Here is a 25,164-nt window from a genome sequence, read left to right on the forward strand (position 1 = left end):
ATATAGAATGTATATATATATATATATCTGCTGGGAAAAAATATTCTGGGAATAAAATATCCGATTCTGGTGAAGATGCCCAAAGATGCCCAGAAATACATCTTACAAGCAGAAAGGGTTAATGTGTCTATAATAGAAAATTCCGGCTGGACAGGAAATTCCCAAATCCCGGGAGTTTAATGGGCCTGAGATTCTGATCTGTGATGATGACAGACGTGGTGAGACAGTTAGAAGATACATGGTTTTTTTTTTATATCAATTTAAAAAAAAAATTGCCTGAGAGGGTGGTAGATGTGTGGAACAGCCTCCCAGTGGAAGTGGTAGAGGGTAATACAGTGAGGGTATTAAACATGCATGGGATAGACATACAGCTCCTGAATCTAAGACGAGACCGACGACTTATTAAGGTTTTTAGCAGGAGAAATGGGGACTAGACGGGGGCCGGATGGGGCCGATCTGCTGGGAGGTTCTATGTTTTAATTCATGCAGAGGCCGGGGTTCTCCCTCATGGACGCCCTGAGTGCACATAATTTAGGAACCAAGGAATGGAAACTCTGAGGCTTTGTGATGCCCCATACGGCCTAAGGGGGGTTGTTTCAGCCCCGTCCAGACTCCCCGGCCGTGTCGCGGCTCCATGGGCCGATTGGAGATCTCCCTTCATGATAGACGTCGTGGCTCACGCAGGGAATGTCACCATGAACATAACTGCCACCGAGTAATGGGTCACATGGGGCATCTCATAAAGAAGGGCTTGTTGAGGCTTGTAAGGCTCCATCCTCTGTGACTTCCCTCTTTCTGGAAAAAAAAACAATTAACCTCAGTAACATTGTATCTGGGGGTATATTATAATAGCCCCGGGGGGGGGGGGGGTGACATGTGCCTTTAATCCTCTGAATACTTCTGAGCCAGACCTTAACTGGAGTAGAATATCTCCGGGATTCCGGCCTTACATGTCACAGGCAACGTTCAAATATTCATCCTAAGAAAGCTGAGACGGGTGGCAGCCTGTGGCAGAGCCAGCATTATCTGATCTACTTCCTGTCCTCTCCCTGCTCCTCCCCAAATCATACGAAGGCTGCCTGAACCAATCAAAAACAACCAGCAACTTAACAATAGGAGAGAGATATCCTGAAAACAGGAAGTTACGATCGCTGCTCCATTTTTTTTTTAAAATATGCCCCACCTTTAAAATATATTTATTTCAAATCTTCTGTTTTACAGGAGTATTTATTTTAACGATAAATATTCCTTTTTTACCTGGATTTTATATAAAATGAAAACAATAGAATTTTTTGGTATCCTATCCTCACTATTTGTTTCCATGAAGCATGAATTGTTTCCAAAAGTCCCCCCCCCAGATAGTCCTGAATTATTTTCCATCATTTCGGGGTAATAGAATATATATTATATATATTATATTATATATTATATTATATATTATATATATTATATATCTATGTTTCCAGACTCTCTAAAGGAGCGGGAAGCCCTCCGGCGCATGGTCTCCCCGAAGCTGCGGGAGTACGGCAGACGCTTCCACGGGCTGGAATTCCAGGTACGAGTCCCAAAAATACTTCAATTTCCATTAAAAAAATACAGCTGTCCCATTGGACCCGGGTTTTGTGCCCCACTTCCCTCTACCCCATTCCCTGCCCCAATCTCACCCCCTTCCTGCCCCAATCTCACCCTCTTCCTGCCCCAATCTTACCCTCTTCCTGCCCCAATCTCACCCTCTTCCTGCCCCAATTTTACCCTCTTCCTGCCCCAATCTCACCCTCTTCCTGCCCCAATCTTACCCTCTTCCTGCCCCAATCTCACCCTCTTCCTGCCCCAATCTTACCCTCTTCCTGCCCCAATCTCACCCTCTTCCTGCCCCAATCTTACCCTCTTCCTGCCCCAATCTTACCCTCTTCCTGCCCCAATCTTACCCTCTTCCTGCCCCAATCTCACCCCCTTCCTGCCCCAATCTTACCCTCTTCCTGCCCCAATCTTAACCCCTTCCTGCCCCAATCTCACCCCCTTCCTGCCCCAATCTTACCCTCTTCCTTGCCCCAATCTTACTCCCTTCCTGCCCCAATCTTACCCTCTTCCTTGCCCCAATCTCACCCCCTTCCTGCCCCAATCTCACCCCCTTGTTTTCTGACAGCTGGTCGATGGATACGATGGAATCCACCCCACGGAGTTCTACAGCCCCAGAGTCCGGAGGATCCGCATGGATTTGCTCCAGAAATGCCTGCGATCGCCGGTCGGCCCCTGCTTCGTGGTGAGAGAATAATTTATTATTCCTGGATTCCAGATAATTGGGAGATTTGGGGAGGGATAAGTGAAGGATGGCGACCTCCCGGCGTTGGGCGATCTATCTATTCCTTTCTGACTAATATTTAACAAAAGGTTTGGCTGGGGGGCTTTACCTGGATTATTTATGTGGCTTTGTGTCCTATCGCTGGGTATTTGTATAACTGAGGGGGGCATTTAGAAGAAGAATAATGGGGTTTTATTTACCCCGTTTAATTTATAAAGCCGTTCCCTGCTGTTTCTATACACATTATCGGGGCTTTTAGGGCTGTAGAACCCTGCGATCCCCTCATACCCCGCAAACATTCTGACCTCCTAGAAAAGAGGGGCATCAGGGGAGGAGAGAGGGGCATCGGGGGAGGAGAGAGGGGCATCGGGGGAGGAGAGAGGGGCATCGGGGGAGGAAAAGAAGGGCATCAGGGGAGGAGAGAGGGGTACATAGATTTGGCGCCCAAAGAGGGACTGTAAATTCCCTAAATAAGGGCACTTGGGAGGTATGTATGTATATGTGTGCATGCATGTATGTATATATGTAGTTGTATATGCATGTGTGTATATATGTGTATATATATATATATGTGTGTATGTGTATGTATGTATATGTAGTTGTATATGCGTGTATGTATATATATGTGTATGTGCATATGCGTGTGTGTGTATATATATATATATATATGTGTGTATGTGTATATATATATATATATATGTAGTTGTATATGCGTGTATGTATATATTTATATGTATATGCATGTATGTGTATATATGTGTACATGTGTGTATGTATGTGTATATGTATATGTGTGTATCTGTATATATGTGTATGTGTACATGCGTGTATGTATGTGTATATGTATATGCGTGTATGTGTATATGTGTGTATGTGTATATATGTGTATGTGTACATGCGTGTATGTGTACATGCGTGTATGTATGTGTATATGTATATGGGTGTATATGTATATATGTGTATGTGTACATGCGTGTATGTATATGTATATGCCTGTATGTATATATGCGTGTATGTGTACATGCGTGTATGTATGTTTATATGTATATGCGTGTATGTGTATGGGGTGCAGAATAGAAGTTAGAGGATGAAAAATGTAAAAGGCAGGCAAGATAAAAGAAAAAAGGGAAAGAAGAAAGTGAGGTGGAAAAAGAGATAAGAAAGAATAGAACAGAAGGAAAAGAGAGCGGCTTGGTTTCAGCGACCCGTCCTGTCACGCATACCCTGGTGGTTTCTGTGTATTTCAAGGCTCTAATCGGGGAGGAATATGGCAGACCTTGCTTACCAACACAAATCAGTGCTGAAGAATTTGAGAATATTCTTCATGTGGCCGGGGAGGAAAAAGTCTGCACGAAGGTCCTGGAGCGGTGGTACCTGCGCGATGAGAACGCCACGCCGCCGGTTTATAATCTGCTTGATATGGAGGAGGTAATAATAATGCCAACACGTGCCCGCAAGATACTCGCCCGCTTCTCCTGCTGTAAAGACCTCAATCAGTCGTTGGTCTGGTCTTAGATTCAGGAGCCGTATGTCTGTCCCATGTGTCTTTAATCCCCTCACTGTAATTCCCTCTACCACCTCTGCTGGCAGGCTGTTCCGCTTATCTACCACCCTCTCGTCTCTTGTTATAACTTTTCTCCTCCTTTGAAATAAATTCCCTCTCCTCTTTGCAGAAGAGAACTGGAAGTGGAGACCCCGCTAAAGACTGGATGTGCGATCCTTTCCACACAATCAGGGTGGTCTTCGATGCCGTCGTTCCTTTGTGTGTGGAGACGGGGATTTTAAAATCCGAACAGGCAGATAAATATTTCAACTCCGGTAAGAAGACAAACCGAGCCTAGAGGGACTCTTTGGGCATCAAAAATCTTATCGCCGTTTCCCGGCTTCCAGGAAAGGGTTAATCCATATGCAGAAATCCAAAGAAGAAGAAATCAACTGTTAGACGGACGGCTCTTCACCAATCAGATCGGAGAAAGCCTCCAGTAATCAAAGCAATTGGTTCAATTAAACTCGCCCTTAAATTGTGTCCAGATCCCCTTGATACGAACTTAATCTCAAAGTCAACCTTTACGGACATTTAACCCCCCCGCCGCCAAAGACGTCATTTCAGATTGGGAGAAAAAAACTTGATTTAATGCAACAAAAAAATTAATTCTCATATAAATGAGATTATCATGTAAATATTTATTGAAATATATATAGATTTTTTGTTTTTATGTTTTTTTTTTTCTTCTTAGCTCTGGAGGAGGAGTTGTTGTTTGCGTTACGGAACCGTCCCGATGATCTGCTGAAGAAATGTATCTGCTACATACACAGAATCCCGTACAAAGCCATCCTAAGACAGAGGGAGCGATCGGTAAACGGGGGCGACGGCACGTCCCGGCGGCGCCGAGAAGCTCCGCTACATCAGGGACACCCTGCTCCCCTCTTTGGCGTGCGCGGGGGGCCTGCACGTCTACAGTACGACCACCACGTGCAATGTGAAGGTCGGCTACACGGAGGAGAAGCAGCGGCGGTACGTATCGGGGCTCTGCCGCCAGCTTTACGGGGACTTGGCGGGGTTAATTCAGAGGAGTTGTCCTCCAGACCCATCGCGGTGGAAGAAGATGAGCGCAGAGGAGGCCTCGCAGCATCTCTCTCTCTGCGCCACGTTTGCCGACCTCCAGCGATATGAGGCCAAAGAGGCAGAAAGCATTAAGGACTACATCGTACGCGACGCAGCTCGGGGGCCACTGGTGGTCTACGGAGGGCCGGGCTGTGGCAAGACGGCACTCGTGGCCTCTTGCGCCAAGAAGGTAAAAGGCGAAGCTAGCGCTTCCTGGCGATGATAGATCCAAGTGAGAAAGTACCGTTCGGGGGCTTTTATGGTAAATGACAAATTGTTGATACTTTGGGAATAATCCAAGGAAGATTTTGGACGGACCCCCCCCCCCCCCCTTTTCATTACATTGCATTATGTTACAATTTATTTATAGAGATATAGCAGATTCTGTAGCGTTATTAGAACAGCGAAAAGTACCAATAATGCTAAATAACGAGAATAAAATGATCAAACCTTAAGACGTCATGGCACGTGAGCTTACAATCTATTCGCTAATACTCTGCCCTGCGGCTATAGCGCAAATGCAAGTTATTAGATCAAGGTCTGCCTGCCCGCTTCAGCGGTAATGATGGTGTTCAGCTTCTTTACGATATAGAACGACCGCGAAGAGCTGAGGTATCCCATTGGCTGGGTATCCAGCATATTATACGCTTAAAGGTGCAGTTCCACTTAGATTATGAATCCTTACATTACTATGCGTTGCTCTTGCATTGAAGGTCTATTAGTTTAAAGGGAACCCGGAGCTGCTGGAGGAGGTCGGACTGCTGTGATAGAATAAATAGCTCGATAAACCTTTTAATGCAGTTTTTTAAGGGGGAATACAGACAGGTTTCTTATACTTTTCTTTACATTTATCTGGTGATGTTTCACGAGGCACACTAGGTGGAACGGCACCTTTAACAACCAGCTATTTCTCTTACGCTTGTAATGGCAGGACGCTTCTTTAATGATCTTTGTATGTTTTATATCGTGTGCGAGTGACTATCCTTCTGTGCTTCGTTTCTGTCCAAGTTCGTTTGCCGCAGACTGGGATTATGACATCTTCTTATCTCGTCTCTTTCTCTTCAGGTTCACTTTTGGCTTCCGGACTCGGCTCCGGTTTTAATCGTCCGTTTTGTGCCCGTGTTTGGAGAAGCTGTCACTCTGCAGAGACTTCTGAGCTGCTTGTGCCAACAGGTTGCCGACGTTTACCAAGCACCGCGTCTAAGCCATCCTGCGGACACGGAGGACCTTAGGGAATGTTTTGCCGAAGCTCTTTCTGTATCAACCGAGGAAAGACCGTTGGTTCTGATACTGGATGCCGTCGATCGCTTGCGGTCTGACAGTAACCTTCAAGATTTCCAGTGGTTGCCAAGTCCGATTCCTCGATTCACCAAAGTCATCCTGTCTGTGACACAAGACTGTGACTTGGTAAAGTCTTTGAGCCCACGCCGCGTTTCGTTTCTTCAAATAAAGCCTTCGAGAAAAGAGTGTAACGAGAGTCTGAAGTCCGCCCTGGCGCAGCGAAACAGGAAAATCACTTCTGGACAGCAGCTGTTTGTGAATCGGTCCCTGGGGTCTGACCCGTCTCCTCTGCAGATGTTAATGCTCTTCAAGGAAGTCATTGAGTGGAAATCCCACCAAGAAGTCGACGACCGATCCCTGGGAGGAGACACCTATCAGATCACTGAAAGATTCTTTCGGAACCTGGAGGTGAAATACGGTTATGCCGTTCTCTCTAGAGCCGTAAGTTACATAACACTGTCGAGATCGGGCGTCAGGGAAGCCGAGCTGATAGATCTAATGTCAGCGGATGACGTGGTCCTTGCGCAGTTGTATCGTTTAGATGCCAATGTAGGCACTTTACGAGTCCCGGACTGGTTGGTTGCCAGCATCCTACTGGACTTGAAGAGTTGCCTCTCTTGGAGAACGGTTACTGGCTTTAGACTTCTGTGTTGGACCAATGAGATCTACCAGAAGGTCACCTATAGCAGATATCTAAGCTCACCAGAAGTAGTCCATAAACTGCATGTAAATATATGCCATTATTTTAGTGGCCGATGGGCTTGTGGGAGATCCAAGCCAATATCAGTAGAAGTACACAATAAACAAAATGAAGGATCTGACTTAAACGCGGCTGCCACCGGGACCCCAACCAAGATCTACGTTGACTGCCAACTTCCTTCCCAGCCGTGGTTTTTTACCAGACATTCTAGGAACCAAACCATAGAAGCCGGGAATGTAAGGAAGGCGTATGAGCTTCCCTTCCATCTAAAAGAATGCGGTAAGCTGGACAACCTCTTCAATGACATTGTGTTGGCCGTGCCTTATCACAAAGTACTTATAAAAGCGGGACTCCTCCATTTGTTGTTCCAAAGCATGGAAGAGGCAGCCGGGTCAATCGAAAGAGAAGAAGTCTACGTTATCTCCGACTTGTTTAAAGAGATCGGTTGCGTGTTGATTGAGAATCCAGACAGCATGGAGTTTGTCTTGCAGTCCAAGATGGCGCCGTTAGTACATACGTATCCGAGTCTATTGAAGTTTGTCAAGCAGACGTACTGTGAGGGCACAAAAAGACCCCTTTCCCTCAACGTCTTGTGTTCTCCGCTAATTCAAGCGGTTCTCGCTAAAGTTCGGTTTCAAGAGACTTCCCGTGTCATAAGCGTCTTGGAGATGCAAACGAAGCGTTCCTTAATCATCGTATTTGAGAATGGCAGTATTTGGACGTGGGGTCTGCCAAATAACCTGACGTTCCAGTATCAGCTTCCAGGAGACGCGCCGCTCGAACGCGCCATCGTGGAACTCAACGGCAGACACCTTGCGCTTGTCACCAAGAATCACATGTTCGTGATCCTCGACTGCTCCTCTTGGACGCTTGTATGTGCTATAAAAAACATGAAACATAGGAAAAACCAAGAAATAGAACTTATTCCTAAAAACATTCACTTAGTAAGCACATCTCTGTTTGTATGCTATGAGAATTCTTCCATGGTCAGAATTTATAACGTTCGTTCCGGTGCAGTCATTAATGAAATCATTTTCCCCCAGGTAGTGACCTTCTTTGGATGTGAAAGTAGCGCAAGATATACAATTTTGGGACAAACAAACAAAATTTTGATTTACGACAATAAGAATTTTGACCTTCAGTTTGACCTTAATGTTGATCTTCTGATGTTCCCAATATCGGATATTTATATACAAGATCACCTAGTTTATATCATCGATAAGGCAAGCAATATCATGGTGTGGGACACCGAAGATCCAACAGAACCTCGACTGATGGACGAAATTTACACTAACGAGGTCAACAATGAGATGATGTCATCAGAAATCACGGCACGGTGGCTTTTAATCTTCAGATCCAAAACGATAGACGTGTGGGACATACTGACCTGGGAAAAAATCAGTTTTGAGCCCCCGGGGGATACCAGATTTCTTTGCTGCGTCTTATCGGAGAGCGGTGAAGAAATCATCGCAGCTGTTGAAGGAGGTTCCTCCATATTCGTCTGGGACAGGGAGAGCGGACAATGCCTTTCGGTGATCCGCCAGGAGCACAGAGAATTTACCCTGTTCGCCAAGTGCCCCCAACTAGGTAGCTTGATAGCGGCGACGGCAAATAGATATCTGCTTCGGTGGGACTTGAAGTCGGTGGTCTCCACCACATGTTTGTCGCAAACCGGGCGCTCGGTGGAGTCGTTACTTCTCTGTCCCCAGGGCAGCGCTGTCTTCACCTCCGATGGCTCTGAAATAGTTTGCAAATGGGATATCCCATGCAATAAGATCAGAACGTGTTTTTTACACAATGATCTTGTAGCTATGATGGCCTTAACGGCAACCGGGGAGCTCCTGGTGACGTCGGTGGCATCGGGGGACCTCTTCGTCTGGGTAACGGAGCGCGAGGAGAACGTTCAGTATATTCAATGCGGCCCCGTCTCCCGGATGTTAATCACTCCCAACGCTGGCGTTATGGTCTGCATGTGCGAAGACGGCCTTACCAGGGTTTGGAACCCAGCAACGGGAAACATAGTTTGCGACATCCGTGTTTGTCTACATCAAGCGGCCATCACTCCTGGAGGCACCTTTCTAATTGGTTTGGATGATGACAAACTCCTCGCGGTCAGCCTGTGGTCAGGTTCGGTATGTAAGCAGCTCCGCTGGGACACTGATCCGTCGGGTAGTATAGACGCCTTCCGGTGCATGGAAAGCCACCCGGATTTTGTAGTCGTGCTAACCTCCGGCGCCGAGCTTTACACGTGGGATGTAGTAGAAGACACGGTTTGCCACCAGGTCAGGTTACCAATCGATTTATCACATCCACGGAAGCTATTCCAGGTTTCGTCAAACGGGGGAGTCGTAGTCGTAACGGTCAATAAAACGGTCAATGTCTTCAACACCCAAGATGGAAAACTCGGCGTCTTCTTCGTTCCGAACGCGATATTGCATCAACGACTAACGGACGACGGCAAGTACTTTCTTTACACGTGTCACGTGAAACCGGACGGCTGTAACTGTGACTTTCACGCAAACCCGGTTCTTAACGTGATAAACGTCAGAAACGGGGAAAAGCTTGGCCGGTTCCCTCTCGGTAAGATGCCGAGTGCCATGATGGTTTCTGAAGACGGACGCGCCGTCTGTATTGGCTTTGAAGATGGCACCATTGGCTTGTATTCTTTAGCTGACGCGGGCGAGGGCTGCACAAGGATGGAAGGTCTGTTTTCTTCTTTTACGAACACAGGGGTCCCCAGGAACGTTCCCGTTGGAATACGTCTCCACAAACAGTCCCCAGACGTTATATGGTCCAGCTGCACCCCAGAAACATACAATTCTGACAGCGGGTGAGATCAGGGCCGTCAAGTCTGCCCATATCACCATCCTCTGAGTTAGTAAAAGACTGAATCCGGCCATTCATAAAATGTCATAATTATGTAATAAAGCAAAATATTGATATGTAATAAATGCAGTTTTTGTTCATAACGATATGATTCTTGCTGTGTTACAATGTTATTCTCTTATATAATGTAAGAGATAACGCATTGCATCATCACCACCCGCACACAGCTGGTTACTATACTTTTTTGTTTACGTGATTTATTAAAACTTTACTGAGAGGGTGGTAGATAAATGGAACAGCCTCCCATCAGGATTGGTAGTGGCTAATACAGTAAGATAAACACGCATGGGATAGACATACGGCTCCTGAATTTAAGACGAGACTAAGGAGGGCTTTCCTTTTCTGTTTAGCTGCAGCAGTCAACATACCAGTACGGATGGAAAGCAGGTCCTGTCCTTGGGAGCGTACAATCTATTCAAGTGTTTAAATAATTATTTAATGCCAGACATGTTTCTAATGAGTCTGGTAGCTTCTGATGACCCAAAAAAATACACGGTGCTCTGTGAATAAGCAATTGCCAAAAAATAACAGAATTCTACATTAAAAACACAATAAGCCGCACAGCTTGAGTATTCCGCAAGACAAGATACACCACATAAACATGTCCTGACGCCATGGTCTATTAGGAAAGGCCAGTGGGATATGTATATCTCTGTATACCAGCCTTGTTTACGTTGCGTTCCATACACTGCAAACAGACGGAGTGTTGCTGTCGAGTGGAAGAAGAGATAGATCTCTTAAAAAATGCAAATATTTTGATTTTTACCGTCAAAATTCATTAAAATGTTAGTAAAACAAAGAGGAGCGTTAACAGATGCACCCGCAGGAGTTTCCATGTGTTGTTTTCTATGCGAATCTATGCATTGGTATGAATGGTATACCTCTGCCCCCTAGTGGTGAATTTGGTAACTGTTACCGTCCATGCTCTGCAATGCTGTTAGTACTGAGAACACATAGAATTTAAAAATAAAACCTTATTTTTTACAATAAAAAAAAAATGATTACCCAAATTTCACCTGGTAAGAGTTCCGATAACACTAACAAACTTGGCATCCTATGCGGGCACCAGGAAACAATGCAAAGGGTTTAATATTTGGGTCGGAATACTTTATGATGACCAGCGCTGGGTAGAGTCACCTTTACCCTGTGAATTATTACTATGGGGGGATAATTTATAAAGAGGCGCGCCATAGTTATTTGTAATAACGGAATTATCAGCCTTCATTCATGTCTTTTGTAGATATAAAAAATGCCCAGTGACTGGCATCCCAAAAAAATATATAAGAGAATTTCTATCCACATTGCATGGAAACAATGCTAAAAAAAAAAACTACTAATACTAATACTAATAAAAAAAAAAAAGTGAAACAAAATTTAAAAAAATAAAACTTCAAAAAAGAGTATTTTGACCCTACCACCGCAAGTAGGAAATAATTTTTTTAAAAAATACAATGGAAATATAAAAAATCAATATAGGGTAATATATACAGGATGGATACGGAAAAAGAGAATCATGGTTTAACAAACATATGGTAAAAAATAACAAAAAAAGGGGGAAAAAATGTGGTCTTTAAAGGGTTAAAGCAAAAGCTCAACAAATATTTAGGCACGGTGTTTTTTTATGGCCTGATTTGAAAAATGACGCATTCCAGGAATGTCACAAAACTATTTACGCATTGGTGCATTTACTGTTTTTCCCCCCTTTTTTTCACATGATGGATACACTAGGTGGCCGCTAGGGGCACCAATGCTCTTTTATGCGCACCCCCCCCCCCCCCCCTTCATGTATTTCGTGCTGTAGGCACACAGTCCAAACCAGAGCTGGTCTTTGGAGGGGGTCAAGGGGTTAATTCAGGGACAAAAGCGTGTGGCTACTACCACCAAATTAGTATCTGTCCTGTGTTTGGGCTAATAAAATGTGTATAAATAATAAATAATATATATTAGGGTGACCACGCTGTCCATTTCTTCCAAGACGCACACTTTTTTCTATCGTGCTGAGCTGAATATATGCAGTGCTGCCCCCTGCTGGATGTGGGATGTAAAACCTCTGCAGAGGGAATCAGTTACTCAGTAATACATCCCACAGCCTGCAGGGGGCAGCACTTCTGCCCATTAACCCTGAGACTGGGGTAAAAACCCTGAGAATCTACCCATTAACCCTGAGACTGGGGTAAAAACCCTGACAATCTGCCCATTGACCCTGAGAATGGGATAAAAACCCTGACAATCTGCCCATTAATCCTGAGACGGGGGTAAAAACCCTTAGAATCTGCCCATTAACCGAGACTGGGGTAAAAACCCTGAGAATCTGCCCATTGACCCTGAGACTGGGGTAAAAACCCAGACAATCAATCTGCCCATTCACACAGAGACCCTGAGACTGGGGTGAAAAGGCTGAGACTCTGCCCACTAACCCTGAGACTGGGGTAAAACCCTTGAGACTCAGGGGCAGACCTGACAGTCCCCACATATCATCATCATCATCATTTAAAGTAGTCTTGAGAAACTAAACAGTTAGGACTATGCCGACCAAATCGAGACTCTGGGCAGCTATGCAAGGTAAACGCAAGTGGAGACAGAATGATGGCAAATAAGCCAATGACGGCTATAGACCACGGTCTACGCTATCAAACTACATATCCCATGAGCCATCACGTCATTCTCGGCATCATTCCTTCCTGCCGCTGTCATGTCTATATAGACACTTCCGCCGGAAGCGCTTTCCCTTTCCTTTCGGCAGCACGGAGCAAGATGGCGGTGCAAATCTCCAAGAAGAGGAAGGTAAGCTCCCGACCCGCCGAATTTCTCTGCCGGCGGAGGCTTTCCCTGTAAAATATCCCTCGGATGAGGTTCCTGATCCGCGGCCGCTCAGTGTTCGGCTCGGCCGGGGGATTTTGGAGCCGGGGCTGCGGAGGATTGGAGGGGATTGAGTTGGGCCTGGGCTGCGGGGCCGACATGGCTGCCTGGGATGTCAGGCTCCGGGGCTGATGGGTGATTATATAGGAGGTTTTATGACTGTAATAGAGTTTAGATCGCCGGCTCCTCTAGCCGTTGTGTTTAATGCTCGCTGCAGGCGGCTCTTAGATTGCTAGCTCTTTCGCTTGCTTAACGTTACATTTGCTGCACGGCTTACCTTTAGGAAGCTTGCAGTTTAGATTGTAAGCTCCTTTACCCATTGGCCATTAAGTCACGTGCTCTGTTAGTCGGCTGTTTCTGTAAGTCGAATGTATGCTAGTTCTATCCTGTGTACCTGTTGTACAGCGCTACGGAGTATGATGGCGCTATATAACACAAGGCCCAAGCAGGGATTGTGATACTTTTGAGACCGGCCCTTCACTTCTGTATGTGGCCCCTGGGTGCTCTCTATGTGAATCCTTAATTGCAAGCTCCTTTGCCCATTGTGCGTGACACTTGTGTCGCATTGTCTGCGTTTGTCAGGCATTGGTTGTGAGATGTCTATCAGATGCACAAACTGTATCGGTAGACAAGCCGTCGGTTATGGCAGGTCGCTAGCATATTAAAGTGTAAGCTCTGTGGCACAGAGTTGTTTTGCAGAGGCAGCTGCTTTAGTGAAACAATGATCTGCTGATATTCATTCACTCGCTTTCTCTCTGTCTCTCCAGTTTGTTGCTGACGGCATCTTTAAAGCCGAGCTCAATGAGTTCCTGACCCGTGAGCTGGCCGAAGATGGCTACTCCGGCGTGGAGGTCAGAGTCACTCCAACCAGGACCGAGATCATCATCCTCGCCACCAGGTGAGACGCCGCTTTCTGCACAGTGAAACTTATCAGCGTTTGAGAAAAGGGATCGGGAGCGCCGATAGAAACGCAAAGAATGGAGGAATTCCAGGCCGCCATGCTTGAGACTGGCAGATATGCTTCATGTGACTGCTGCCCATTCTTTATGCCATTGCAGATGGCTGGTAGTGGCCATTATTGTGCTTTAACAGGTTTAAGTGGCTGGGAATCGCCCCGTTTGGTCTCTTTGGGGCTGACAGCTGCAGCTCGCTGTGTTTAATGCGGGGATATAATAATTATAATGCGGTTGGCATCTCCTTTGCGGCCATCTTTGGGTTTCCTGTTACGTGACTTTCTACGGCGTTTGTCCTGAATCCACCGCGTGTCTCCCGCCGTCCTGCCGCTCGCCCTTCGGTGATGATACGATGACGAGTCAGAGAGGGAGCCTGGAGCCGAGCGCTCTGTTCAGCGGCACGTTCTGTGTCTCTGGACTCGGTTGTTCTGCCGGCGCTGCCCTCCGTACTGATCGAACTTGAGGCATTTGTCTGAGAAGGGCAGAGCGCGGCCGTTACAATCACAAGCTCCTCTGATTGGCTGCTTGCGTCACCTGGTGTATATAATCCTCATCTTGTCTAAATCTTCTTTTAGGACCCAAAACGTTCTTGGTGAGAAGGGCCGACGTATCCGTGAGCTGACCGCAGTGGTCCAGAAGAGGTTCGGCTTCCCAGAGGGCAGCGTTGAGGTAAGCTTTGGGGTCATAAATCCTATGTTTAGGGAAATTTACTTTTTTTTTCCTGCCTGGATGTTTGCGGCCCAAACGGTGACCCCACTTTATAAAGCGGTTTGTCCGGCAGATCTCGCCCTAAACCAAGTGAATAACCGCCAATAGTATTCAGTAGCTTCTTTCTGAGCGAGTGCGTTCCCGATAGCCTGTTTGGGGTTTTTTCCCCTTCATTTATCTGCAAAGGTAACCATTCTACGAACGGCTGCGACGTCAGCGTTATGGATTCATTACCGCGTGGGATCGAGTGGAAGCTTCTTGTATTTACAAATTTTCAAATTTAGGATCCCTTTTTTTCTTACCATTTGGTTTAAGGATTTCTGGGATCTGCCTCTAGCGCCTGGGACGTGTTCACTAAACATGCTTTCGCTTTTTGTCATGGATTCCTGTTTGCTGCACACGCGTGTGCCACAGTATAAGTGGCCAGCTTTCACGTTTTCCTGAGCAGCACGTTTAAAGCGCGGCCCCCACATTATGGAGTTTGGAGCATTTAAACATCCCGCGTACTGCTGGTGCCGCTTTTACATGCGCTGATCAGCACTGCCTTTGTGCGGTGGTCTTTGGAGCAATGGGCTGGGGTTGTACCTTGCTGGTGTTGATAAAGCTTGCAGATCTCGCACACCCCGTGCATTAAGAAACAATCGTCTGGATGGAGATGACTGTAATGAGCTGCGGGCTGTAAGTAACGACTCGTTTATTTCTAGCTGTATGCTGAGAAAGTCGCCACGAGGGGTCTGTGCGCCATCGCCCAAGCAGAGTCCCTGCGTTACAAGCTTCTGGGGGGTCTGGCTGTGAGAAGGTGAGTGAGCACTCTGGAGTGCACTAGTGTGGTTATATGTAATAGTGTGAATACTGTGTGCGGGGGGGGGGTTGGTAATTTTATATTCTGTGCAAAGCGCTGTCTGAGAAGCTATTTAACATTAAATGTTGGGTTTTTTACCCCTTTTGGGTGATAGACACTTGCGTTACTATGAAGAATCATTTCCCATGGGCCAACTTGTTGTGCTTGTTGACAGCCTGAATGTGCGAGCGTGACAGTCCAGTCTAGAATGTTCCTGGTTTGTTGGTCTTAGTCCTTGTTGGCGTGATTTTCAGAGCTTGCTATGGAGTTCTGCGCTTCATCATGGAGAGCGGGGCCAAGGGCTGCGAGGTTGTGGTGTCGGGAAAGCTGCGAGGCCAGAGAGCCAAGTCCATGAAGTTCGTCGACGGCCTCATGATCCACAGCGGAGACCCCGTGAATTACTACGTGGACACGGCCGTGCGCCACGTGCTGCTCAGGCAGGGTGAGTGATTCCCTTCAGGGTTTTCCCTTCGGTGATGATACGATGACGAGTCAGAGAGGGCATTCTCTGCGGAGCTCTCTGCCCGGCGGCACGTTCTGTGACCCTGGACTTGGCTGCTCTGCGGGTTTTGCCCTGTATACTGATTGAACTTGAGGCATTTGTCTGAGAAGGGCAAACTTACCCCCCACCCCCCCGGGTTTATTAGAGGCCAAGCGAGCCTCCCGTAGCGTTCCCTGATCCGATCTTCGCTGTCGGGCCGTCTACAAGGTTCGCTATGAGGTCGCAAAGCTCTGGTATCTGTTGGCTGACCGAGGTCTGTAACGTTGCAGGTGTTCTTGGTATCAAGGTCAAGATTATGTTGCCCTGGGACCCAAGTGGGAAGATCGGCCCCAAGAAGCCCCTTCCTGATCACGTCAGCATCGTGGAGCCCAAAGAAGAGATCCTGCCGACCACCCCGATCTCCGAGCAGAAAGGAACCAAGCCCGAGCAGCAGCAGCAGCCGCCGCAGCCTCCTGCCATGCCCCAGCCTGTGCCCACCGCATAAGTAAGTGACCTTCCTGACCGTTTACACCACGGCGCCCCCTACCTCCCTTCGGTGATGATGCGATGACGAGTCTGAATGGGTAAATCCTCTGCCGGCGGTCAGTGTCGGCGTCACGTTTTGTGCCGTGGATATGAACCCGCTGAGTAGAGCTTACCTTTCGTTTGAAGACCCTGAGGCATTTGTCTGAGAAGGAAATGGTTTTTGGGTGGTTTTGTTTCTTTTGGTTCTTTTCCGTTAGAGACCCGGTTCTAGTGGATAATTCCTAATTTGAGCTTTTTTTTTTTTTTTAGTAACGTTCAATTGTTTCAGCCTTGTAATTAATGGATTCTGCTTTCTGTAAGACCTTAAACCTTATTTCGGTCCTTGGTCTCACCTTAGTTAGGATATCTTTACACCAATCCCATACATATTTAGGTTCCCTCACTGGGTTTACATCTACCGCTTATGCTGAAAGCCTGCTCCGCTTAACTACTACCTTCGAGTTTAAGGATTTAGTGCCTTGCCTTTGGTGCTGACGGTTATGTTCTGTTTTTTTTGTATTTTTTATAGGTTGCTGGAAATGGGATCCGTGGAGTTTGGATACAAAAATCTGTAAAATAAAAAAACTTAAAAAAAACAAACAAACCGTGCTTCTTGGTGATTTTTCTGGGAAGGTGGCCGCTGCGCTGGCGATTTAATGCTGGGATCTGCGGTTTGGGTATTAAAGGGCATCGTAGGCCGGGCAGTTTGTGCTCCAGGAGAGCTGTAACAGCCCGTGGGATAACTGGAATCTCTTCAGCCGTTAAGGTAATGAAAGGAACGCGGCTTTGCTCACCGGTCTGAACCCGGAGAATGCTTTCAGAGATTTCTTCCTAATGTACAGCGGGCTCGCTCAGCATTAAAGGGAACGTCGGTGGGATCATAATGCCTGTAAGAACTGCAGATTTGGGGTAAGCGTTGGGTCTTCTGGGTTACTCGGCAAACCTGCGGGATTTGGGCCACTTTGTTCACATGATATATCTGCAGTTTTTATGCTCAGCTGCGAGCTCCGTGGGCATAGTGCAGTCACTGGAGTGGGGGGGGGGGCTATCGACCAGCAGCTCACCAGGCATTTGCCCAATGAGCCAGGCGGCCGGTTCAAGCAAACCTCTACAGCACCTACCCTTATCTCCTTGTTGGGTTATGCACCTTCCATCCGTTATTACACCCAGGCTGGTCGCGAGGCAATCACTTTACAACTTTCTATACAAATAAAATTAAATCTCTATAGTTACACAAATTAAAAAAAAATAAATGTAAACCAATATATTACCGTATTTCCCCAATTTACTCCTAGTCTTATAATCTGGGTCGTCTTATAATCAGACCTCAAATAGGCCTGACTATGAGACTAAGATCCAGATCCCCGCGGCGAACTATTGTTTGTTAATAAAAGCTATGATTGAGAAAAATGTTTTTGTTTTTATTTATTTTTTCAACCTGCCCCCCCAGTTATGCACATCTGCCCCCAGGCTTGCCACTCTGCCTCCAGAAATGCCTTTTAACCCTCTATGTGCCACTCTGCCTCCTGAAATGCCTTATACCTCCCTATATGCCACTCTGCCCCATAATATGCCTTTTAACCCCCTAAATGCCAGAGTGGCATATAGGGGTATAAGGCAATTCTGGAGGCAGAGTGGCACATAGGGGGTCAAAAGGCATATCATGGGGCACAGCAGCATATAGAGGGTTAAAAGGCGTATCATGGGGCACAGTGGCATATAGAGGGTTAAAAGGCGTATCATGGGGCACAGTGGCATTTAGAGGGTATAAGGCATTTCTGGGGCAGAGTGGCAAGCCTGGGGGCAGATGTGCATAACTGGGGGGGGCAGGTAAAAAAAAAAATAAAAACAAACATTTTTCTCAATCATAGCTTTTTTTTTTAACAAACAATTGTTCATAGTTTACATGAATTAACATTTACTGGTAACTTTTTTCCTATAGGGTCATCTTATATTCAGGCTTTTTCCTTTTTTTTTTCATTAATCAGGTTTTGGGGGTCGTCTTATAATCAAATACGGTATATTTACAGCTCTAGGAAGGACTATTTGCCATCTCATGGGGTAAATCAAAATCTTCTGAATTTCATAGTATGGGGGGCTCAGCAATCCAGGGGGGTTAGTCTTTAGGAAAAGAATCTTGAATAAAGGGGGGAAAAAATATTTGTGATATAGCTCAGTGTTTTACAAATATCTATAGGATGTCATTACAAAGAGCTACCAGCAGGTGGCAGCACTGGCCTGCACATTACCTTCTATCCTATTTTTGGAGTTTTTTTTTTTTTATTAAACCTTGCCCAAACACACAAGAGGAGTTTGAGAAAACCTGTAGAAGGAACACAGAGGACCCAGTCAGAGTGTAAATGCTCATCACAACAAATGTACAGAATAGAGGCGCACACACAACCTAAAAAGCATGAACATTCAGATTCCCGGGTTGTCTCTCTTTTAGGTTAAAATGCGCTGCAGTCCCACCGACTCAACAATATAGCCATGAAAAATTAGTTAGGACTTGCCAAACGTGGGGTACCTTGCCGTAGTGGCCGGCAAAGCAATATACGGCCGTATAGTGTGACGGAATCCCCAATATTTATGCCGCGGATGTTTTTTTGAATGGTATTCGCTGGGTATAAATGCTGCTTAGCGCATGTGCGGCTCTATAGCCCCCGCTGGCTACATGTGGAACAGCAAGTCATTTACACCAAAAGGCAGAGGGCAAAATGCTTCAACTTTGGTGTAATAAACCCCATTCAGGGTTTCCTGAGACTCCTCACATCATGATGACATCACAACCCGATCCCCTAAGAACCTCTTTATACGTTGGCCTGTTTGCCCATTGTACAGCACTGTGGATGGCGCTATATAACTCAATGGATTACGGTATATATATATATATATTGTAGGCATTGAGACCCCCGAGGGGTTTAAGTGAAGAAGAAACAACTTCCACAGCCAGGCATCGCTTTATTAACTAGAAGAAAAGCAAAAACGCAATTTTTCCTGCGATTAGAATTTTGGGGATTTATAAGGATACATTGGAATATTTTCTGATATTTTAATTTAAAGCGAGAGAATTTTTCTACTAAAAACAAGGATGAGCAAAAATCAGGTTCAATAATAAATTAAAATGCATTTAATAATAAAAAGGCTGAAAACACGTAAAGAAAAGCAGCTGTTCTGTAAGTTTTATAAATTCTTGTAATTAGGGTTTCTTCATCTTTTATGTACGGATTTTTAGATATAAAAAAAAAATAATTTTTCAGCAAGTTTAAGAGATCTACAGACTTTATATTAGGAATGTCATAAAATCATCCTTACCCAAGAAGCTTGCGATCTAGATAACTGCATATGTGTATAATCTATAACGTAATACACACTGTATAATGTATAGTTAAACCAGCAAGCCAGCCCCCTGTATAATGTATAGTTAAATCAGTGACCGGCCCCTGTATAATGTATAGTTAAATCAGTGACCGGCCCCTGTATAATGTATAGTTACATCAGCGAGCCGGCCCCTCTGTAAAATATATAGATAAATCAGTGACCGGCCCCCTGTATAATGTATAGATAAATCAGTGAGCCGGCCCCTGTATAAGATAAATCAGTGACCGGCCTCCTGTATAAGATATAGATAAATCGGTTGCCGGCCCCCTGTATAATGTATAGATAAATCAGCGAGCCGGCCCCCTGTATGATGTATAGATAAATCAGTTACCGGCCCCCTGTATAATGTATAGTTAAATCAGTGACTGGCCTTCTGTATAACGTATAGTCAAACCAGTGTGACGCCCTGTATAATGTATAGTTGTAAACTTTTAGTACGCATCGCCGGCATGCAGTTGGACAGACCCCGTCACATGACTAATTTCCTTCCAAAACAAAACCCCCAACATTCCAGGCGTTTGATCCCGTATTAGCGTGCGGATGGTACGGGCCGGAGCGGAGACATTCCAATCCCTGTACACTGCATTACAGGACGGTGTGATGGGGAGAGGTGGGGGAGCGGGCACGGCCTGCTGGAGGGCCCTCCGTCACCTGTCTGGGGGCCACATCAGCCGTTTAGTTTGATGACATATGATATATAGATATTATCCCCCCACACACTCACGCATGCGCAGGAAATGCAGCAGTTTTGTGGTAAAAGAAACCCATCCAATGTCTCACACCGCTAGGACCCAGCGCACCCGCGGCCCCGAACCGACCGGCCTGCACACTGATGTGCAAGGAGGGGTTAACAGTCAAACAGGGAGGGGCTATCTAGGATACAGGGAGGGATTCACATAACCAGGGCGGGGCTGTTTGGGTTACAGGGGTGGGGGCGTTATAGAGGGAGGGGCTATCGGTGGCTAGGGAGGGGTGGAGCTCCAGGTGGCTGGATTGAAGTCAACAGGAAAAATATTTATAGCACAATGAGGAGGGATGGGGGAGAGAGAGATAGAGGGGAGACAATGAGAGGAGAGGGAGAGAGAGGGGAGACAATGAGAGGGAGAAAGAGGGGAGACAATGAGAGGGAGAGAGAGGGGAGGCAATGAGAGGGAGAGAGAGGGGAGGCAATGAGAGGGAGAGAGAGGGGAGGCAATGAGAGGGAGAGAGAGGGGAGACAATGAGAGGAGAGGGAGAGAGAGGGGAGACAATGAGAGGAGAGAGAGAGGGGAGACAATGAGAGGGAGAGAGAGGGGAGACAATGAGAGGGAGAGAGAGGGGAGGCAATGAGAGGGAGAGAGAGGGGAGGCAATGAGAGGGAGAGAGAGGGGAGGCAATGAGAGGGAGAGAGAGGGGAGGCAATGAGAGGGAGAGAGAGGGGAGACAATGAGAGGAGAGGGAGAGAGGGGAGACAATGAGAGGGGAGACAATGAGAGGGAGAAAGAGGGGAGACAATGAGAGGGAGAGAGAGGGGAGGCAATGAGAGGGAGAGAGAGGGGAGACAATGAGAGGAGAGGGAGAGAGAGGGGAGACAATGAGAGGAGAGAGAGAGAGAGGGGAGACAATGAGAGGGAGAGAGAGGGGAGACAATGAGAGGAGAGAGAGAGAGAGGGGAGACAATGAGAGGGAGAGAGAGGGGAGGCAATGAGAGGGAGAGAGAGGGGAGGCAATGAGAGGGAGAGAGAGGGGAGGCAATGAGAGGGAGAGAGAGGGGAGGCAATGAGAGGGAGAGAGAGGGGAGGCAATGAGAGGGAGAGAGAGGGGAGACAATGAGAGGAGAGGGAGAGAGAGGGGAGACAATGAGAGGGGAGACAATGAGAGGAGAGGGAGAGAGAGGGGAGACAATGAGAGGAGAGGGAGAGGGGAGACAATGAGAGGGGAGGAGGAAGAAGGGGTCTCTGCATCTGGTCTTCTGAAGATATGGAGATGAGAAGAAGGCGCTCTACAGGAGCTACAGGGCATCCACCAGATTTTTGTGTTACGGGGGCCACATTCCCCAAACCCCCCCCTCTGTGGCCCGATACGGGGGGGGGGGGGGGGAATCTCTGATCCAGACCCAGCTCATGGATCCGGATACTGGTAGCTTTTGGTACAAAAATCATACATTTAATTAATATTGACCCCAAAAGAGTTTCTCCTGCAAGAAGGGCGTAACCGGCTCGTATCATTTAATCGCACCGTCCACCTGCTGGAAAACCGCAAGCTTACATGTGATGCAAGGAAATGTAACTTTACTGAGAGGGTGGTAGATAAGTGGAACGGCCTCCATGCAGAAGTGGTAGACGCTGGGATAGGCATCTAGTTCCCCCAAATAAAGACACGAAGCATAGGTATATTTTTACACATTTATTGCAAACAAATTCAAAAAAACGCAAATTTTTTTCCTCAAACTTGTAACTTTTACAAAGTAAAGATTTTGTGAATCCACATGGTGAAAGTAAATCAAAATCCCCTTATAGTCATTTTTTTCTAAACACATACATCACGCATTCTCAGATATTCCAAACGGCACTAAACCTAGTGCCGAGAGATAGCATAGTCAAACCACCATCGCTCTGCGCGCACCCAGGGGCCACAAACATAAAAAACCTCCTCAAGAAGGGGTTAAAAAAAAACACCCCAGCTTCCTGCATGTGGAAGGATTACTTGGATGACCGTCGGACCCGGACCTTATCGAGGACCAAGCAGCAGATCAACGCGCTAAATATTAGGCATTGCTACCGCCTGGCACTCAACAGGTTAATGCCAATGCTAAATAAGTCCATTTAAGGTCATTGTCAATAATTAACCCTTTGAAGGCAACGCTGTTGAGCGTTCTGCACCACTCTAGCGCAGATAGCGTTATCCCACCTTCTACGCAGCGACCTTTGACCCTCATTGTTAAGTTTCAAAGGAAACATTGTAACAAGTCTTTTTTTTTTTTTTTGCTGCTAAATAAGAAGGTTTTAGGGTCGCCCTCCAAGAGGAACGGCTTTTACGTGGTTGGAATGTTCCGTCGACAGATTGAGGCGTCCGACACAGATAGATGTACTCCGACACAGCACCCTTCGCTTAGAAAAAAATATATTTAGAGCTACCCAGACCTCCCCTCCCCCCCATAAAAAATACTTTAGGAGATACTATAACTCGTCGCGCATTTTGTCCCCCTTTGGTCGAACGAGTCGGCCGATGAAGAGGATAGAGTCCGTCTTGTTGTCCTTGATGAGGAAGACGAAGGGGTGGTCGGCGTAGAAGAGTTTGGGGCTCCTCAGCTCTTCCCTGCTGTAGATGTCGGCGTCGAAGGGGTTTCCGTCGGTGTCCCACTCCAGGGCGGCCGCGTGGAACATGCTGGCCAGGTAGAGGTCCTTCTTGCCGGAGATCTTGGAGAGGTCGGCCTTGGACTTGTCGATGGCTTCGGTCAGACCGAGGTCACCCAAGTGTTTCTGGAACGGGAAAAAAAGGAGCCCAAGTCTATCACCAATCCGCACCATTTATAACAATATGTGTATTTTGGGAGAACCCCCCCCCCCAAAAAAAAACATTCTGAGACTGTCAGTGCAGACAGCAGGAATTCTGATACACCAGAAGCTTCATGACCAAGAAGCATTCTCTCTAGAGAATTATTATTTATTTAATATATAGGAATTGGAGTAGTTGTTGCTGTGCTGGACTCACCTGCAGGTCATGGCTGACTTCCAGGTTGACTTTAGGCAGGGAAACGGCTACTGCCTTCTTCTGGAATTTTCCGACCCACGTCTTGACCTGCTCTCTGGTCAAAAGTTTCTCGACCCTCTCCAAAGGCTCCACGTGATACGGCATAATGAAGATCATGCTGGACAGCTTGTGTGCCAGGGGCATCTCCAAAATCTGGAGGCTGTTTGTTTCATCCTCGTGGTAATTGTAGAGACCTAAAAATATAGAAAAATATTTTTTATTAATAAAAAAAAAAACTTTTTTAAAAAAAGTGAAAAAAAAAATTTGTAACAACATTTTTTATAAAATTGATTAAATATTTGAGGACACCAATTTTAAACAAAAATCCAAGGATCAAATTTAGATATATTGCCTGTTTGAACTAAATTTTTGGAAATGAAGAGGTCTTTGTATCTGATGGCTTCTGGACTCACCTGTGCGGTGCATCATGGGAACAGCCACGGTGAAGGAGCGCGTCACCATGAAGCCGCGGTTGTCGACCATCTTGTGGTGGAACTTCTCATCCCAGTGAGCTGCAAACACCACAAATAACAAAAACGTTAGGTGTCGGAAAAATGGAACACGGACTTGCGAATGCGCGGGACGCCGCCAACCAGAGGAACTTACGCTTGAAGAACATGGCGTTGACGATGAGAGCGCCGTCTGTCTTCTCCACGTCGCTGGTCACCTCGGGGAGTTTGCCGTCGGTGGCCTGGGCGGCCCATTCGTTGATGGATTTGAGGGCGCTTCTCTTATCCCTGAAGTTGATCTTGGAGTGGTCGTAGTTGTAGTGCTTCTTGCTGTTCTTCACGAAGTCGTCGGTGAAGCTGACGGAGCTCGGTCCGTACAGCCGGTTCCCCATCTTCCATGTGACGTTACGCGAGGTGGAGTTGCTGACTTCGTTGAGGAGCTCCGACAGCCCGGCGTGGACGTGATCGTCGCTCAGTTTGTCGACGCTCAGGACGGCTTTGGCCTGCGCGGCGGTGCTGGCTTTACCGGCCAGGTTAACCAGTCCGAGGGAAGAAGCCACCACCACGGGGGAAAGGAGGATGTTGTCGATCTTCTTATCTTTTGCCATGGTGTGGTAGAGGTTGAAGGCGAGTCCCGCGGTTTTGTCTGCGAGCGTGTTGGCATGTTCACTTATCTTCTTCTCTGGCACAGCTTGGGCCGGTTTATTCGCCTCCGCCGGCTTCTTGACGGCCGGCGGCTTCTTGTCGACCGCCGCATTCACCGCAAGCAGGAAGCCAAGAGCTACGACCTTCATCATCCACATGGCGACTTTATTAGTAGGAAGCTCGTTGGCAGCGCTGCGAAAACAGGAGAGAAACACGGTTATGTGACGGCACCAACTCACTAAATATATAATAAATAAAATAAAAAAAAACACCACCACTGTAGCCAAAGAGGAGACTAACAGATCTTGATTGAAAACACAAAAAAAGAAAAAAAAGTTTAAAAAAAAATTAGGAAAATTAAAAGTAAATTATAATTGCTGGCTGCGTCTCATTAAAACTAAAACAAATGCATTGTATTTGGAACGCTGGCTGCCACCCATTTTTGGTCTGCCCATGGTACGTCCCCCATTCACATTCCTAGGGGCAGGTTTCATTCTCAGTGGTGTAGGGGGGGGAGGAGATAATTTGTGTTCTAACCATTGTGTAGCCTCAACACAGAGAGGGTTTGTTACTTCCATTTAAAGTATCGACCCAAACCTTAATCACTCGTTTTAGATTCAGGAGCCGTATGTCTATCCCATGCATGTTTAATACCCTCACTGGATTACCCTCTACCACCTCTACTGGGAGGCCATTCTGCTTATCTACCCCGCTCTCAGTAAAGTAAAACTTCCTTCCATTCCATCAGCCTCTGATCCTCTAGTGTTAGATTCTGGTCTCTTGTTGTAACTTCCCTCCTGTACTTCATGTATTTTA

The 25,164-nt window shown here is 46.6% G+C and overlaps 3 protein-coding genes and 3 non-coding genes across 7 annotated transcripts; 5 read left to right on the forward strand and 1 right to left on the reverse strand.

Moving 5' to 3' along the window:
• The first annotated feature begins 1,498 nt into the window (after positions 1–1,498).
• On the forward strand, positions 1,499–9,722 carry LOC149271127 (NACHT and WD repeat domain-containing protein 2-like). Its single transcript, XM_089507599.1, has 9 exons — positions 1,499–1,555; positions 2,147–2,263; positions 3,551–3,730; positions 3,976–4,120; positions 4,540–4,658; positions 4,789–5,097; positions 5,421–5,519; positions 5,973–7,760; positions 8,031–9,722. The coding sequence occupies exons 1-9, from the start codon at positions 1,499–1,501 to the stop codon at positions 9,720–9,722; spliced, it is 4,506 nt and encodes a 1,501-aa protein (XP_089363725.1).
• A 2,803-nt stretch (positions 9,723–12,525) lies between these two features.
• LOC149271128 (small ribosomal subunit protein uS3-like) lies at positions 12,526–16,702 on the forward strand. Its single transcript, XM_089507595.1, has 7 exons — positions 12,526–12,558; positions 13,401–13,531; positions 14,162–14,255; positions 14,999–15,093; positions 15,390–15,577; positions 15,907–16,121; positions 16,671–16,702. Exons 1-6 carry the CDS (start codon positions 12,529–12,531, stop codon positions 16,119–16,121), a joined length of 753 nt encoding a protein of 250 aa, XP_089363721.1. The 5' UTR covers positions 12,526–12,528; the 3' UTR covers positions 16,671–16,702.
• LOC149271129 (small nucleolar RNA SNORD15) lies at positions 13,923–14,067 on the forward strand. The gene has a single exon (XR_016279778.1). It is a non-coding gene; the product is annotated as a small nucleolar RNA SNORD15 (small nucleolar RNA).
• On the forward strand, positions 15,604–15,748 carry LOC149271130 (small nucleolar RNA SNORD15). The gene has a single exon (XR_016279777.1). It is a non-coding gene; the product is annotated as a small nucleolar RNA SNORD15 (small nucleolar RNA).
• LOC149271131 (small nucleolar RNA SNORD15) lies at positions 16,168–16,313 on the forward strand. The gene has a single exon (XR_016279776.1). It is a non-coding gene; the product is annotated as a small nucleolar RNA SNORD15 (small nucleolar RNA).
• A 5,978-nt stretch (positions 16,703–22,680) lies between the features above and the next one.
• On the reverse strand, positions 22,681–24,506 carry LOC149271132 (serpin H1-like). 2 transcript variants are annotated; one of them, XM_089507598.1, is made up of 5 exons: positions 24,465–24,506; positions 23,861–24,413; positions 23,668–23,766; positions 23,216–23,448; positions 22,681–22,983 (listed from the first exon to the last, which is right to left on the reverse strand). In XM_089507598.1, exons 1-5 carry the CDS (start codon positions 24,504–24,506, stop codon positions 22,681–22,683), a joined length of 1,230 nt encoding a protein of 409 aa, XP_089363724.1. The 2 variants fall into 2 exon arrangements, with proteins under 2 accessions (XP_089363724.1, XP_089363723.1); XM_089507597.1 differs by having other exon boundaries at positions 23,861–24,506.
• Between the last annotated feature and the right edge of the window lie 658 nt (positions 24,507–25,164).

The sequence above is a fragment of the Sceloporus occidentalis genome, unplaced genomic scaffold, assembly GCF_023333645.1.
Source record: "Sceloporus occidentalis isolate IW3139 unplaced genomic scaffold, rSceOcc1.0.p SCAF_556, whole genome shotgun sequence".
NCBI lineage: Eukaryota > Metazoa > Chordata > Lepidosauria > Squamata > Phrynosomatidae > Sceloporus > Sceloporus occidentalis.

Coding starts and splice junctions, on each gene's coding strand:
- LOC149271127 (XM_089507599.1), top strand. CDS start 1,499: ATGGTCTCCCCGAAGCTGCGGGAGTACGGCAGACGCTTCCACGGGCTG. Junction 2,264..3,550: donor CGGTCGGCCCCTGCTTCGTG/GTGAGAGAATAA, acceptor GTGTATTTCAAG/GCTCTAATCGGGGAGGAATA. Junction 4,659..4,788: donor TAAGACAGAGGGAGCGATCG/GTAAACGGGGGC, acceptor TGCAATGTGAAG/GTCGGCTACACGGAGGAGAA.
- LOC149271128 (XM_089507595.1), top strand. CDS start 12,529: ATGGCGGTGCAAATCTCCAAGAAGAGGAAG. Junction 14,256..14,998: donor TCCCAGAGGGCAGCGTTGAG/GTAAGCTTTGGG, acceptor GTTTATTTCTAG/CTGTATGCTGAGAAAGTCGC. Junction 15,094..15,389: donor GGGGGTCTGGCTGTGAGAAG/GTGAGTGAGCAC, acceptor CGTGATTTTCAG/AGCTTGCTATGGAGTTCTGC.
- LOC149271132 (XM_089507597.1), bottom strand. CDS start 24,506: ATGTGGATGATGAAGGTCGTAGCTCTTGGCTTCCTGCTTGCGGTGAAT. Junction 23,767..23,860: donor CAACGCCATGTTCTTCAAGC/GTAAGTTCCTCT, acceptor TGGTGTTTGCAG/CTCACTGGGATGAGAAGTTC. Junction 23,449..23,667: donor TCCCATGATGCACCGCACAG/GTGAGTCCAGAA, acceptor CTATATTTTTAG/GTCTCTACAATTACCACGAG.